General features: G+C 42.0%; 1 protein-coding gene across 3 annotated transcripts in view; it reads right to left on the minus strand.

The window, feature by feature from the left end:
- The window catches only part of hk1 (hexokinase 1), a 33,166-nt gene extending 24,746 nt beyond the window's left edge, over positions 1-8,420 (minus strand). For 2 of the 3 annotated variants that reach the window (XM_034224325.1, XM_034224322.1), the window contains exon 1: positions 8,052-8,420. In XM_034224325.1, coding sequence (XP_034080216.1) covers positions 8,052-8,114 — 63 coding nt within the window. In that variant the 5' untranslated portion in view covers positions 8,115-8,420. The remainder of the gene's footprint in view (positions 1-8,051) is intronic. The other variant, XM_034224324.1, reaches the window with a different exon arrangement.
- Positions 8,421-17,415: the final 8,995 nt, after the last annotated feature.

Consider the following 17,415-nt stretch of genomic DNA (forward strand, 5'->3'; position numbering starts at 1 on the left):
AGGCAGGGTTGTCAACTCTCACGCATCTGGCGTGTGACACACGCTTTCACTCTCAATCTCACGCTGCCCAAACTATTCTCACGCCAAAAACAAAAATACCGAAGACTAGAAACGGGTTTGAAAACTTTTGTCACGTAGTGATCGTCTTCTCAATAGAACATCTTTGATAATGTCTTCTGGCCAATCAGAATCAAGATAACGGCGTGGTGTTGTTGCAGGAAGTCCTGACGGAGAATACTTTTACTGTAGTACTACATCTACATCGATACAACATTACGTGTTGATTTCTATCTATAGTAATGAAATAAGACCCCACGGTTTGATGATTGATAGGTGTGTGGGCTGTCTTTCATCTTGACACACAGAACAATGGGGGCCAGAGCCCTAGAGAGATAAGAGTTACGACACTCTTTGATGTCGCCGCCAGCCGGTCACGTGGTTTATGTATGCCGGGATAGTTCAAAACGCACTTCCGTTGCAATGCTTCTCTATGGCAAAAACAGCACAAACATGGTCAAAATTGTCATAGATTAAACCAACGCTGTTATTTTTTAAAGATTGCTTTCATATTTACATGATGTGGTTACACTTTGTATGGATTGGCACTATTTATAAGTTTCGTTATTTAACGATATTTTGAGGGGAAAGTGTGGTAGCACAAGCAGGCTATGTTGCTGTCACTGCCAGGGCAGTCACGTCCGTAGTATAGTTGCGCTGCGCTGTCATGTTCTTCTATGGGACAGACAGACAGCAGCGATTGCGTTATTGAATGGTAAATATATATATAAAAAAAACACACACACCCAAGTACTTTTTCAGCTGTAATTGCATTATTGCATACTTTTTATTGACAGTTTTGCATTTGGAGAGGCAGGGTGACAACGGAAAGCTTGATAGCCTATTACTTAGATACGTTTTACATTTTTACATGACCATGTTTTAGGCTCATCCTTCATTCACTGCTGTAGAGTAGCCTATTCAGTAGGCTATTATTTGTTTAAGACTGAATAATACCTTTGAAGAACAATCATTAAACTAGTGTGTATATTACAATACAAAGGAATCTATCCTAGCATGCCATCAAGCATTAAAAAGTAGCGCTAGGCTAGTTGTACAGTACAGATGAGTTAACAAGGAACAGTACCAAAAAAAACAAAGTACAGTCAACATGTCACATAATGAAATGTTAGTATATCCCAAAATTCAATGAAATATTAAATGAAATATTTATCACAAACGCCACCTAATTTCTACTAGTGCTAGCAGTTAAGTCATATCATACAGAAAAAGCCGACTAAGGATGGCTGACACGGTCAGGTTCAGCAGATAAAAACCAAAATAACAATAAAAACACATAATCAATCTAAATCCTGCTTGTTAGTTACCCAGCATCATTGATATATAAGCTGCTAGCGATTCATTACTGAAATATTACCTTCAAAGCTGACGAAGTCGCGCTAGCTAACTAGCAGGCAATGCTAGCAAAATTGGTTGTAACAACCAAGATAAAATATAGATAATTACGCTGTGCATATACAAATGAAGACCAGTATAAGCATCATAAAGGGCCTCTGATACAATATAGACAGTTGACAATTCAAAAGAGTTCGATATTTCAGCAACTTACCTCTGGAACTAATCCACGCGCCGTAATGTAAGTGAATGAGGTTCAACGCCCAAATGACAATATTTGGAACTATTTCGATGTCCATACCCCGGAAGTAGGCGCCGCCATTTTTTACAACGGAGGTCTATGGGAGTGTCGTAACTCTTATCTCTAGGGCTCTGATGGGGGCTATCCACCCTTATCCACAATGTAAAGTCATTCACAGCCTCTTCCCTCTTCTCTCTGTGAGGAGCAGCTGGTTCAGCTTTCAGAACAAAGTAACACAAAACTAAAATGGCATTCATTTTTTAAAATATGTCGTGTAGTAATAGATGTATTTATTTTTCTTCTCAAGAGAGTACCAGAATGTGTATTTCAAAAAATTCCTGGGGGAGAATCCCCCCAGACCCCCCTGCAGGGGTTGGGTTTTCAGCATGTCAACTCTTTCACCTGTGGGGAAATTGCAGGATTGGTTCCAGGTCGCCCTTTTTATTTACTACAAGACAAATGTGCCTTTTTATTTCATACAGTTCCATTTGGATTGAGACAGGGAAATAATCTAAACCTCACGCGTGGCGTTTCACTATCAAGGGGAGCGTGTATGTAATTACATTGCAAATACTGACTTGAGCCCCACCACTGTATGGGTTAGCCCTACCATAGATTACCCAACACAAATACTCGTATTGCGCATGCGCAGATCTAAGATCCAGTAGAAATGATAAAAAAGTAAAAGTCTGCTGCTTATTGTTCTACTAGGCCACCATAGAGTCAAAGAGTATATGAGAGTGAGAGTGTGTTAATTAATATGTTTGGCAGTTTGGAGTAAGTCTGTAGATTTCTCTGTGTGTGTGTGTTTCATGGGCCTCTCACGATAATGAATTTTGTTGGATACATTTTCCCGGAAATTATTGCGATAAACGATAATATTGTTGGCACCGTTGTATCATTTTAGACCCCTGACATAATGATAATATATAATAATAATTCAAGTACATCCTTTCAAACTGCTAGTCACATCCTCATGTAAATGGAAATGTATCGAGTTCATTTTTATTTATCGTACGATAAGTCAATTAATTGCTTATCGCGACAGGCACACAATAAAACAGTGGAAACAAACATGTGTTTGACTTTCATTAGTGAATGAAACGCTGTGCCCTTTATACTCTGTGTCCAATATTGTGTATTTGTATATATTGTATATATATCCTATATATATACTAAGGTCCCGCTGCTGACACGATAGCAGTCATTTCGTGCGCCTATGTGTAATTAAACCCATGATATCAAAATCTCACTCCAGCCAGGTGCCCAAAGTTGGCAACCCTGGAAAAGGTATTCTGACAAGACTAAATAATATAATAGGTATATACACCAAACAGAGGGGCTTGTAATCATTAGGCTTGTAAATAATTGCTTTAGTGTTCTTACAACTCGTTATAGAGGTGACACCATTGTTTAAAGCAGAGTATTTGAAAGTCAACATGGTAAATTAGCATGCTATTTTTTCATTGTGTGTTTGACAGGTTAAAATCATAGACTGGTTAAAATGCAAAAGTAGCTTTATGCTTTTGCATTTGTTTATGCATTTTTGCATGTGGTCTTTTTGAAGCAGGTCAGAGCTGTCTAATATAGTGAAATGAAAGCAGAGTTGGATGAGAGCAACTGCATCACAAATATCTACAGTGTCTTCCTGAGACACCCCATGCAGGGAGTAAATGTGCTACACCTTTACACCAAGTTTCATGAAAATCTGAACGTTTTTCCATAATCTTGTAAAACACTCTTAAACGTAATATAACTTCTGGCAGAGAAAGCCCTTGGTTTTTGCCAAATGTTAAAACAGCTGCCAGCAATGGTGATTACATCTGAAATCAATATGTTAGTCGGCAGCTCTGTAGTCTATAGCTCATTGTTTTGATTCACTAGTCCATGTGGTTGAGTTCATCAAGTCTAAATGATGGAAGTCTCTGAGAAACAGACAAACACTGAAGCCTCAAGTCATCAGCTAACCAAATGCTACTTCAGGAAATCTGTGTAATTACAGTCAGTATATTTCGGTGCTTAAAGCTCCTAATTTGCAGATAATAAAAAAAAAAGGTGTGGAGTAGGAAGTCAGCTTAGCATTCTTCAATAGCCTGCTCCTCATCTATGCTTGAGGCTTAAGGCTACATTAGCCGCTACTAGCATAATACGTTCAAACAAGCAGTTGGCAGTGGAGTAGTGTTGTGTGTGTTTTAGGTAGCATATTTTGATCACAAGCGACCCCAAACACATCCTGTATAGAGAGTTTGAGTTTGAGTTGCTGCCGAAGTATAGTTGCGGCAGAAGGTATAGATTACCAAACTGTAAATTGAACAGGTATAAGTTTTCCTTTGTTCCGCTGTCAATCAAGCTGCTGAACAGTCAGAAACAATTGTGATTATGCTGTGTTAGGAGTTGTTGGGAGGTGCAATGTTTGCAGTGTAGTTTGTGCAATCGAGAAGGTTATATAGGGGAAGTGCATTATGTGTAAATAGGTATTGACACAATAGGGATATGTACAATTTGACGGACACTATGCATAGGTGCAATAGGGAAAGTGCAATATTGATTTGTGTATAAATACAATAGGGGAAAGTGCAATATTTGATTATGTATGTGCAATAGGGAAAGTTCTGTATGTTTCTTGTTTGTTTCTTTGCCATGTGATATGTGATCTCTGTTCTGTATCTATGACTGATTGACCTGAATGTTTTATGTGTATTATCTCGATGCCCAAGACACATTTCTCCTAAGGGAGACAATAAAGCTCTATCTTATCAAATAAAGACACAAACAAAACAAAATCATAATTTTGTCAAATTACAATATGGTATGCAAGTGAAAATCAATACTGTTTTAAGTAAAGTTGACCAATGTTTGCTAGCATGTTAATGTGAAGTTTGATAAGTTGATCTAGTATTTCAAGGTTTGAGTCAGCTTTTTGTGGTCATAAAAGTTGATAAATATAATTATACGTCTTCACAAAGTTTGGTATCTTGGTAAATGAAGAAATTATACATGCATTAGTTTCCTATAGTGCATAACAACTCTTGCGCGGTCAGCTGATGTAAACAGATCCATTCAGATTTTTATCTTCTCATGCCAACAGGTACACTGCTGCTGCTGCTGCCTTCCTGTGCTGCTACTCATTGGTCCTAATAGTTATTCCTCCAATCATCACATTGCCAATTTCTGTTCTCGTTTTAACATAAGATGAAAACTGTGTGAATTCTCAACATGTTCCTATCAGCCTTTTGAACAAAAATGCATCTGTAGCTACTTGTCTATTTAAAGGTGGGGTAGGTAAGTTTCAGAAACCGGCTCGAGTGCACTAAAATTTGAAAGTACACAGCCGAAAAGAATCCGCCCCTTCCTTCAGACTTCCTTACAGAGCACCTCCTCCAACACACATGAACGTGCAATGCACACCCAATGACGGCACGCCCAATGAGGGCACGAGATACATTTGTGCGTGCACGAGATGGAAGGCTGACAGACAGGGCGGCAATCCGGCTAAACGGATTGGTCGTGCTTTTTACAGTACTACGGGTTCCACAGATGACATTTTTTTATGAATTTTTTGTCAAAGCACTTAAGATATTCATTGCTATCGGGATGTTAAGAGCATTCCATGGAATATAACAAAAAGTGTATCTCGAGCCGGTTTCTGAAACTTACCTACCCCACCTTTAAATGACAATGATACTAGCTGGTATTGCTGTGTAACAAAGGGGTGGATTAAAAGCAGCTATTGTCAACAATGCTCAACAACAAACCAGGAGAAATCCACTGAACTCCTGCTGCAGGATATCAATTAATATCTATGACTCAGCAGGAGAAACCATGCATAAGCACTTTATTGTAGCAGAGCATCAGCTGATCTCACAGCTCGGATCTCCGGCAATGGATTCCCACGACTAACAGGCACAGAAAAATACTGTGCATGATCCATGCTCATGAGGCTTTTTATTAACCAAAAGAGGAGTTTCCAGTTTTTCCACTAGTGTTGAGCAAAGGGACATTTCCTGATAAGGTGACATGAGGCCCTGTCTGTCTGTCTGTCTGTCTGTCTGTCTGTCTGTCTGTCTGTCTGTCTGTCTGTCTGTCTGTCTGTCTGTCTGTCTGTCTGTCTGTCTGTCTGTCTGTCTGTCTGTCTGTCTGTCTGTCTGTCTGTCTGTCTGTCTGTGGCCACAAGGTGGTTCAAGAAAGCATTGAAACCTGATTCCTGTGTGTGTGTGTGTGTGTGTGTGTGTGTGTGTGTGTGTGTGTGTGTGTGTGTGTGTGTGTGTGTGTGTGTGTGTGTGTGTGTGTGTGTGTGTGTGTGTGTGTGTGTGTGTGTGTGTGTGTGTGTGTGTGTGTGTGTGTGTGTGTGTGTGCGCACGCAAGGCCTCACCATGTGGAAAAATAATGTCCTCTCTACAATGCCCTCTATTGCACCTTCCTGTTTGCCACACACACACTGAAACACCACTTTGGATGCTCGCTAAAAGTGTATCAAAGAGTACAGTCAAGGACACTGCAGTGGATTGAGTGAAGAGAGGACGCACTCAGCTGATTGCGGTTCTTTAACATCAGCAGCTACACACAGTTTGTCCAAAAAACATTACTGATGGGATTATCTGTATACTTTCCCTAGTGAATGCTTAAATCCTGAGCTACGTTTGAGCCACATTTGAAGTTGAGGCTGAGACAAGCCCTGCTCTTTCAACAGCTACACAATAGCTACACACCTGGCACAGTGTGTGGGTGTGTGTCAGTGTATTTGTGTGTAAGCCCTCTTCTCCTGTCACCTGTGGTCACATGGTTCAAAGCTGGCCTATTTTAGGGAGGCATGGATAGGTCGAGTGCAGGAGTAAAGAGGGAGGGAGACGTGTTGTATTACATCACAGTTTAGGCAACACAACCACAGATTTAGGTTTAGGTAAAGATCATGGTTTGTGTTCAAATAGACTAGTAATGCTCAATTTAGGGTGCAGGGCAACATTTATTTGACAATAGATTAGTCAATAGGTAGTCGCATTGAAAATTTAGCTTTTTCTTTATATAAAAAGAAAGTTCAAGATCCTTTTCCCAGAGCACACACTGAAATGCTGACTTTTCCAATGTGCCTTCAGACAGAGAGGGAAATGGAGGAAAGACATGCAATAGCTAGGAACTTATTTCAATGTATACAGGAAAAGAGCAGCATTTAAATATCCAGTTGGTAGCGAAGCGACCTTAAAGGAACCCTGTACCATATGTTCAATTACATGTTGAGACATTGCCTTAGAATAAATACCCATTTACACTGACTCTATTTTACTTTATGGGTCGACCATAGTTTACAGGATGGAGCTGTGTGTGTATTTGTATGTTTGCAACATTATTTCTAGGCACATTCAATGAAGAACTATTGGGAAGTGTTGGGTTCTGGAAAAGCTCAGTTCCTCCACTAAACGCACTCTGTGTCTTTCATAACTAAAACTGGTCCAGCCAGTGAAAGTGTTACAGTGGGGGCTGCTCAGCTGAGAAGCTATGAAAGACACATTCATGGTGCTCAGTCACTCTTCTCCTCATCAGCCTTGAACTTTTTCATACTCAGTCAGGCATTTCAATACATAAAGAAGCTAGAATGATCAGCTTTAGGAACTCTTTGATATATATGTGCATTCATTTAAATGCTTTCCTCATTCTTTAAGGTCAAACACACTTCAATTATTAGGACGACTTTAACAGGATAGAAACCATGTGGACATTGGGTATGGGAAGAAAACACAATATTCCTCAGATTTTTACGGTGTTACTGATCATGGCAGTTGTTAACAGACTGCAGCAAACATATGAATTGCTGTAAATGTACTAAACAACTGCATATTTCATCTTATTTAAAAGACCTTTCCTCACTCTTTCTACTCTTCTGCGCTGAGATGAATGAAAGTGCAGGTATAATTTTAACAAGATGATAATAGAGACCCATAACATAACATTGCTCTCTCTTCTCAATTACAACCTTCTCTTCCCTCTGCTCGTATGTCCTTTCATCATTGCCTCTCACTTCCTCTCTCCTCCCTTGCAACACCTCTCAAAACGTACATCCAGGAAACACACACACCAATCTGTCACGTCTCCTTTCCAATGTTACTACACAAACACATCTGAGCAGTTGACACGTCTCACTTGTCTGACAATAAAAACAAATCTGGGTCATTGTAAAATGACTCCACTTCTCTCCCAACATGCTTTGTGTTGTATTCACTTCCTTGCAGATATGTATCACATACAGAAAGTAACCTGACTTCCTGGAAACTCGAGTCTTACAGCAAAGTTATGGCGATGGCAGTATATGAGAAACTCAATGACCTCTACAAACACATACTCAGCTCTCACTAGTACAAACACAATATCAAAAGCGGTGAAAGAATTAACAGAAAACACTCACCTTTTTAACCTGATCATCCTTGAGTTCAGTGAAGTAATAGGCTAGTAGCTGGGCTGCAATCATCCTGGTCCTCTTTTCTCTCTCACACACACATGCAGACTAACACGCACACTCTTTCTCTGCCACACACGAGACCACCTACAGTAAGATGGGGGGAAAACCTTGAATATAAAAAGTAAAAAAAAAAGAAACTCTAAAGTCTGCTCTCAGGCTAGTACATACAAGTCTGTCACGCGCCAAAAGAGATATTGAAATGTCCAGAGTCAAATCCTGTGTGGTTCAAAATAGCCAGAGCTTCTTCATGTGCTGCTAAGACTCTACAGCTCTTCCTCTCTGAGCATGTGAGTAAAGCCAGGAAGCATGAGTGAGACAGCAAGTTTAGCCGCAGCCTGCAGGAGGCAGAGAAACGGAGAAGTTGGGAGGGCCCAAACATGAGCCCTGCCCACTGACTCTGCGCTCATTGGTCAACGAGCGAGAGAGTGGCATCGGTGCCACATCCTCTCTTCTGTGATTGGCTGACCTGAGGGACGCATTGGAGGCACATTTTGTGATGGAGGAAGAGAGAGAAAAAAGGGTAATTAGGGAGTGGAATAGGTAGGAGGGATTGAGATAGAAAGGGCGAAGTGAGAGAATTTTGGTTTTACTGCTTCAAGGAAGTAATTGAGTCACATTCCTTTCAGGTTGTAATTGTGAGCAAATGACTCATGCAGTCATCATAACAGTCAAAGCACTTTATAGGTTTTTTTATTATCATTTAGCTTCAAGATTGGAAAGCAAAGTGTTTGCAAATGTCAGGAACATTACAGTAGGATGGTCAGGCAGTTTCAGTGGTATCTCTATGGTAAAGAGTGGCCATGAGGACCAGATCAAGGTTACAGCTTTGTACATACTGTGATAACAAAAGTGTGCTGGGTTTAAGACTGTCTACATATTCATAATCATAATGTGCATTTCTTTCTATTTTATTGAAATCATTACTAAGCTAGAAAATAGTCTTCGGATTCTCTGTTGTTCTGAGTTCCTATGTTTGTTGGATGTGGATATATTGTATTTATTTGCTCACACATAAAACTGCATATAATCCGTGAGTAATTACAAAAATACCAAATGTGACAGGAGAGGTCAAAAGGCCACAATTATTCAATGGACCTCACCTCAACTGAAGGAAAAAATCAAAAAAGGAAATATACAACAAGAAATGAACAGCAACATGAGCAGAAAAAACTAAGTAGTCCGGAGACAAATATCCATGTAAACATGTTGTCAAGAAATAATTAAACATCATACATTAAATGTGAGGACATTTAGCTTGAGGAAGTTTCTAAAGTTGTTATCACAGTGCCTAATAGGTCCAGAATGTCAATGTCACTCAGGGAAATTGGAAAAAACCTGACCCGATTTAAGTCCAAATGAGTGTTAATAAATAACAGCCCAACCTGGCCCTCAGGTTAGGGCAGAAAATCAAAACTATGCTGCACTCACACATTCAGTCACTCACTCAGTTACTCACTCCACCATTGAGAGTGTACCCGTCAGCTGTCACTTTCTCCACTGTCCCTAGACAAACATGATGTCATCATCACAACAACAGCTGTCTGTTGTCTGGCCTCTCTAAAGAACTGTAATCCTTTATACACTTAATTTGTCGGAGTGGATTTAATTTAGCCTTACCACGTTATATCTAAAAGGTAGCAGTGGGTGACGCAAAAGGTAGCAGTGGGTTACAAAATAAGTCAGGACAGTTCAAACCCAACTAAAGTGTCTTTAAAGACATCAAAAAAAACTTCTGAAGACATTAAGGACGATTTTCTTATGCATCCCAGATATTTCACTGTGCTTAAATATCGTTATGGTGTGACCTTTTTCATTGTACCCATCTGCCTCTTCTGCGTGTGATTTCTTCCATCCCGAGCGTGCCAGTTGGCCTCATCTGCCAACCTGCCTGGACTTGTTGTAGTCATGTGTCAGTGGGAATTGTGCTGGTTACACAAACCACAAATTGCCCTGGCTGCACTGAAAGTAGGTCTATTGAAGCCGATGATAAAGAACAGGAACACGTTTATCTTACTTAAACAAAAATAAATTGACGTATGATAAAGTTTACATTTAAGCACTTATCAGTAATTACAAAAACATAACTTCTATGGTAAATCACTCACTGTTTTTCTTTTCAAATATCTTCTTTTGTTCTAACAATTCAAAGTAATTATTAATCCATGAAATAGTCCAGTGACAGTCTGGTAATTTCTCTCAGTTAAAGGTGGGGTAGGTTAAGTTTGAGATACACTTTTTGTTATATTCCATGGAATGCTCTTAACATCCCGATAGCAATGAATATGTGCTTTGACAATAAATCCATTAAAAAAAATCATCTGTGGAAGACGTAGTACTGTAAAAAGCACGACCAATCATTTTAAGCAGGCCCGGCTAAAGTAACTGGATGGCCTACCTGCCTGTCAGCCTTCCATCTGTGCACAAACTTATCTCGTGCCCTCATTGGTCATGTGTGCGTTTGTGTGTGTTGGAGGAGGGGCTCTGTAAGGAAGTGGCAGGTTTGTTCCGGCTGCGTATTTTCAAATTATGGCACACTCCAGAGCCCTAGAGATACTAGTATCTATAGGGCTCTGGCACACTCGAGCTGGTTTCTCCAAAATTACCTACCCCACCTTCAAAGGATGAATGATATAAGCCCTTGTGTTTTCATATAAACTATTTGCATATTGCTATACACATCAAGATAGGAACTTTAAATCAAGCAACATGCCACATCAAGCTCCCACATGCCCCATTGGCAAACCACTGGCAATCATTTGGTTTGTTTACTCTAATGGGCTCACGTTGAACTCAGGGACATGTCATTGGGGACGGGTGGCGCAGTGGTCTGTGCATCTGATCATCAGATCAAGGGGGTGCTGGGGAACTCCAGTTCGAAACCCGCTCCTGCTGCCGTTGTGTCCTTGGGCAAGACACTTCACCCGGATTTGCTCCTGTGGGTAATGTCCACAGTACATATATAATATCAATGTGTACTTGTAAAAGCACCTCGATGACTTCGAGGCGTGAAGATGGACGGTGTGGCGCTGTGCAATGATCATCAGATCAAGGGGTGAAACCCGCCGCTGCTGCGTCTGTAAAGCCGTTGTGTCCTTGGGCAAGACACTTCACCTGAACTTGCTCCTGTGGGTATTGTCCACAGTGACCATTGCATGTATAAAAAATATGTGTAATGTGTATTTGTAAAGCGCTTTGAGCATCTGGAAAAGCGCTATAATAAATGTAAGGAATTATTATTATTATTGCGAGAAAAAATAAGGAGCAAGGAATGTTGGCAGACCAACATTTCTGCTTTGAGAAATCCTGTTCCATCTGCAGGTCTTTCTCGTTTTACTTTGTCTTAATTATCCTCCTGAGACCCACCCATTCATTGTTGTCCTCTGTGGAGGACATTTGGTTTTGGTCCATAACTATGAGATTATACATGCCACAGCATTAAATCCAATTGTACTCCACAGAGGACATCCTGGGCTTTTCAGACATGTGACATATGTGGGGGTGTGGCTTTGAAAAAGATAATTTCATTGTATTTCAAAATGGCGTCCATCAACACAAGCACTATTTATAGAAAGATAAATGGTAAGTTTGTAATTTTGTAATTACCAGTGTTGTGAGGTCAATATATTTTTATTAATTATAGTAAGGGAACATTTTAGGAGTTAGTGTAGTGAGTTTCAGAGCAGTGTAATAATTATTTAACCTAAAACTAAATGTTTTTATGAATGTCCTCTGAGGAGGACATGGGGATTTGCTAACTTTTTATTTTCCCCCATTTTACACAACACAAAACTAACACGTAGGTTTCTGTAGTGTTCATGGCAGACGGATGCAGTGGGAAAACATACATCAAGTGCCTCAAGTGTCAGATGTATCTCTGCATTTCCAAAAAGGATGGAGTACTACAAATTAAGACTTGTGTGATCTATAAAAAAAAAGGAAATTTGAAACCTTTTTCTTTCTGGGTCTCAGAGCTATATAAGCCACCTGTTAACATGTGTCACATTGTAAAGATCACAGAAGACTAGCCAACTTATAATTTAGATCGCTACAAAAGCTGTCGTTCTATTTCGTCCCTACTGACCGCCAGAGGCGGTGCTTTCAGCACTGGATATGTCCATCGCGCGCATACGCAGCTCGAGTACCAATACCAACAAAGTCACCTGTGACCCACGTGACACCGGCTATATCAGCCGGTGTCGTCAGAGGATCTGTTCCTTTCATCTTCTCGCTGCGCGAGGGTACTGCGGCTACATTTTTGTAGCCTACAGCGTTCAGGTTTGAACTAGTGATGACGAGATGAAGCCTTATGAAGCTTTGAAGCTTTCCAGCCAATTGGTTCGCAAAAGGGTTCATCTCATGAGGCTTCATCATGGGCTTCATTTGAACACAAACCCCCTGTTGGTCAAAGTGTGTAAAACAGGCAGATTGGACATCTCAACAGTGTGCTCTATCTCATACCGAGTTCCCAATGAGTAAAGCCTTAGAATAACTCTAAACAACGAACATTAAATCATATTTTCATGTTAACAATATTGTTTTTATTCCAGTTGAATGATTGTGATTGAAAAGCCTAAGGAGGCTGGTAAAAATTACAAATAGGGATTTGTATTCCTTAATAATATTCATAAACGTAACCATGTTGTAGCCTGAGAAAGGCTAAACCATATCAAAGAATACATTTATTAACTACATTATCTCATTTAGCTGTAGCTTTTATAAACAACAAAAAAGACGTATTGACGAGTCGTTGAACCAGGAACCCTGCGATCGTGAGTCAACTGTTTTCCAGCTGAGCCACAGCACACACGCTGAATCTCCCTGAAAATACTGTAACATATTTATTCCTGTATTTATTCATTCATGTTTTTTTTCCTACATTTATTTATGCTTGTATCTATTTATACTTATGACATGTTCCGACCTCTATATAGGTGAGGTTTTTAGCTCTTTTAATTCCATCGTGTCACCAGCGGGCCCGGGTACAGGAGGGGTAATATCGTTCTTATTATACATCCATGGGTATTATGAGCGTTGTGGTTCAACGGTTCAACCGATCTGAATCGCTTCGTGAAGCAGTCACGTGGTATCGACAGGCAGCGAGGCTTCGTTTGTCATCGATGACGTCACTGGCCCAAAACGATACAAGCCTCGATACATGCTTCACAAAAAGCTTCTGGGATTACTCGACACTAGAGATGTTAAGATTCACCGATTCGCATCGGTGCACCGGCATAAACGTTCAAGATGCGAGTGCACCGGTTGAAAGAGTGCACATCGGCTACAGTTTGGGTTGAACCGGGTTGAACTCGCGATGCATCGATTGCGTAGCGTCTTTGCATCGGTAAAAAACCGATTCATTCATATAAAATCCCCTAATCTTGTCAACGCTCAGCAGATACGATCTTTGATATCTTCGCCACTACGGAGGCCGAGAGTCTCAGTTATCAACACACACGGAAGTCGAGGAGAAAGAGAAACACAGCGCGCCGAAAAATACCTACAAATCAAACGTTTGGCAACACTTCGGATTGTTCAAGAAAGACGGTGTAATAGTCCTTTATGCTAGGCTATATAGTTGACCGCAGGTCATGGAGAGTAATAAGGTATCCGTAGACCTTTGTATGAGGTATCTTTATTACTTAACAGGTCTACAGCCATGATACATAGATCCGTCCTAGATGCGGGCTTGCATACACACAGTATCACTCCGCAGCCGAAACCCCATCAGTAACGTCCTGATGGTATATGTGCGCGGCACAGACGGTCAACTTGAAAAATCGCTCGCAAATTGTTAACGATGCCGAGCCGATTTAAAGTACACAAGTAGTACGAGGAACTTAGCGACGCACATAAAGAGTCGACATGGGGTCTGCGGCTGAAAAGAGAAACCTCAAAGTTAGACATATGAGTTAAATCACTCAGTGAGGTGTTCTGTCAGAGAGAGTGGTGTTTAGTTTACAGCAGCCTGTGACGGCCAATAATAATTTAAATGTATTCCTCACTGTAAGCAGTTATGAAATACCTGTTTGTGAAAGGTTATTTGTATTATTTATTGTTCATATAGAACCCACCGCTTTCTGCTCACTGGTGAGTTAGCCTATGAATGAGTGTTAAGCACATCAGGCTGGCAGCTGTATGGGCATTGCTCTATGGTAGCTGTTATTTGCACATTGTTAATCATGAGCAATGCATCCTTACATTGTTTAACTGTGAGGTGTTATACAATTGTACTCTGGAGAGCTTTTAAAGGTAAAAAAATAAACGGCATGATGGGATGTGCAGTACCAAATATGTAAAGCACTTTTTAGTTAATGTATGATTTGCTGCATATAAGGAATAAAACAAAAATCCTCTGTCGTACCAAATTGAAGTATCATTATTTTTGCATCGTGTTGAATCGCATCGTATCGCACCGAATCGCATAATGTTGAATCAAATCGTATCGAACTGTATCGCAACAGGGGTGAATCGTATCGTATCGCATCGCCTGGTGTTTCAAATGTATCGTTAATGTATCGTATCGTGGCAACGTATCGAGATGCGCATCGCATCGGCCTCAGTGATGGAGATGCACATCCCTACTCGACACACGCTCCGAAGCCTCGGCGCAATACGTAACATCACTAGTTTGAACGTTTGATCTGAGGGATTTCTCTGCAAGCAGCTGGCCGCGTGCAGCTTCGTGACTGACAGTCGGAGCTACGGGTCGTTAACGCGTCCTCCAGGAGCTGTGGCCGGCTGTGCAGAGCCTCGACAGACAGGTTGGTGTCAGCTTGTTGCTGGTGATGGCTGTGTCCCCGCACCCTCTCCCAGCCAAGTTGTCCTGATTGCTGTCTTATTTTTTGTTTGGCTTAGACTTTCTGGTGACGACAGTGTTCCCGCTTCCTCTCCCATAAAGTTGCCCTTATGCTCTTTTGAAAGTTCTGCTTGTGGCGTTGTGCCCGAGCTATCATTAGCATTTGAGTCCCAGCTTTGGCTGTGTCCCTCATTCAATTTAACCCGTTTTTCGTTTAGATGCAGAGAGTAAGGGAAGTACTTTCTATTTCTTAGAAGCTATTATCTGGTCTTAACATTTGTGTTCTGACTTGGTCGCTTGATTGTTAGCAGCAGCCGCTTGGCTAACACCTTGCTGTTAAGCTTAACTATTAACTCAGCCGGTGAGGGCAGTGCTCCCGCTCCCGGTAACATAGGGTTTGATTGCAGTAGCGCTAGTTCGTTGTATTACTGCTCCTAGTACTAGACTCCTAGCACTAGGATGATATGCAGAGAACATCTTCATTGCGGGTGCTGTGTGCTTGGTTGCTTGATTTTTAGCAGCAGCCGCTTGGCTAACACCTTGCATGTACTGTTAAGCTTCATTATTTAACTCAGCGGTAAACGCATGGTATGGTTGCAGTAGCGCTATATCGTTGTATTTACTGCTCCTAGTACTAGACTCCTAGTACTAGACTCCTAGCACTAGGACGATATGCAGAGAACAATCTTCACTGTGTGCTGTGTGCTCTGCATGTGTGGCCATTAAGGAGGATTTCATCCTCCCAATATTATATTATCTAGTGGGCAGCCGTTTGGCTGACACTTTTAGGCACCGGCCACAGTTACTACTGTAACTAAGGTTCTAAGCCGTAAGTACTGGCCATAATTACTACTGTAACTACGGTTCCAAGCCGTGTAAGTACTGGCCATAGTCAATACCGTAACTACGGCTCTATGCTGTGTAAGTACTGGCCATAGTTACTACTGTAACTACGGTTTTAAGCCGTAAGTCCTAGCCATAGTTACTACTGTAACTACGGTTCCAAGCCGTGCAAGTACTGGCCATCGTCAATACCGTAAACGGCTCTATGCTGTGTAAGTACTGGTCATAGTTACTACTGTAACTACGGTTCCAAGCCATGTAAGTACTGGCCATAGTTACTACTGTAACTACGGTTCCAAGCCGTGCAAGTACTGGCCAGAGTTACTACTGTAACTACGGCTCTATGCTGTGTAAGTTCTGGCCATAGTTACGACTGTAACTACGGTTCTAAGCCGTGTAAGTACTGGCCATAGTTACTACTGTAACTACGGTTATATGCCGTGTGAGCACTGGCCATGGTTACTGCTGTAACTACAGCTCTGTGCTGTTCTCTTCTTTCGAAGCTAGTTATCTGGTCTTAAACATGTGTGTTATTTGACTTGATATCGCTTGATCGTTAGCAGCAGCTGCTCGGCTAACGTCTGGCGTGTACTGTTAAGCTTCTTTATTTTACCCAGCTAGGTGAAGGCAGTGCTCTCGCTCCCGCTCCCTCTACCGGTAATGCGGATGTAGCTACATCCCTTTTTCTGTTCGGTGAGTAGTATCACCGCTCTACTCTTCCCGTTCAGCAGGTAGCTGGTGAAGGCTGTGTTCCCGCACCCGCTCCCGGTTACGCTGCATCTGGCATTCGTCTCTAACTCAACCAGTGAAGGCAGTGTTCTCGCCCCCGCTCCTGGTAGACGCTGAACTGCCTCGCTTTTCCGTTAAGCAGGTAGTCGGTGAAGGCTGTGTTCCCGCACCCGCTCCCGGTTACGCTGCATCTGGCATTCGTCTCTAACTCAACCAGTGAAGGCAGTGTTCTCGCCCCCGCTCCTGGTAGACGCTGAACTGCCTCGTTTTTCCGTTAAGCAGGTAGCTGGTGAAGGCTGTGTTCCCGCACCCGCTGCCGGTTACGCTGCATCTGGCATTCGTCTCTAACTCAACCAGTGAAGGCAGTTCTCGCCCCCGCTCCTGGTAGACGCCAAACTGCCTCGTTTTTCCGTTAAGCAGGTAGTCGGTGAAGGCTGTGTTCCCGCACCCACTCCCGGTTACGCTGCGTCTGGCAGTCATCTCTAACTCAACCAGTGAAGGCAGTTCTCGCCCCCACTCCTGGTAGACGCCAAACTGCCTCGTTTTTCCGTTAAGCAGGTAGCTGGTGAAGGCTGTGTTCCCGCTCCCGGTTACGCTGCATCTGGCATTCGTCTCTAACTCAGCCAGTGAAGGCAGTGTTCTCGCCCCCACTCCTGGTAGGTGCTGAACTGCCTTGTCTTTCCGTTAAGCAGGTAGCTGGTGAAGGCTGTGTTCCAGGACCCGCTCCCGGTTACGCTGCATCTGGCATTCGTCTCTAACTCAACCAGTGAAGGTAGTGTTCTCGCCCCCGCTCCGGGTAGACGCGGAACTGCCCTGTTTTTCAGTTAAGCAGGTAGCTGGTGAAGGTTGTGTTCCCGCACCCGCTCCCGGTTATGCTGCATCTGGCATTCGTCTCTAACTCAGCCGGCAGTGTTCTCGCCCCCGCTCCTGGTAGACGCTGAA

The sequence above is a fragment of the Gymnodraco acuticeps genome, unplaced genomic scaffold (genome assembly GCF_902827175.1).
Source record: "Gymnodraco acuticeps unplaced genomic scaffold, fGymAcu1.1, whole genome shotgun sequence".
Taxonomy (NCBI): domain Eukaryota; kingdom Metazoa; phylum Chordata; class Actinopteri; order Perciformes; family Bathydraconidae; genus Gymnodraco; species Gymnodraco acuticeps.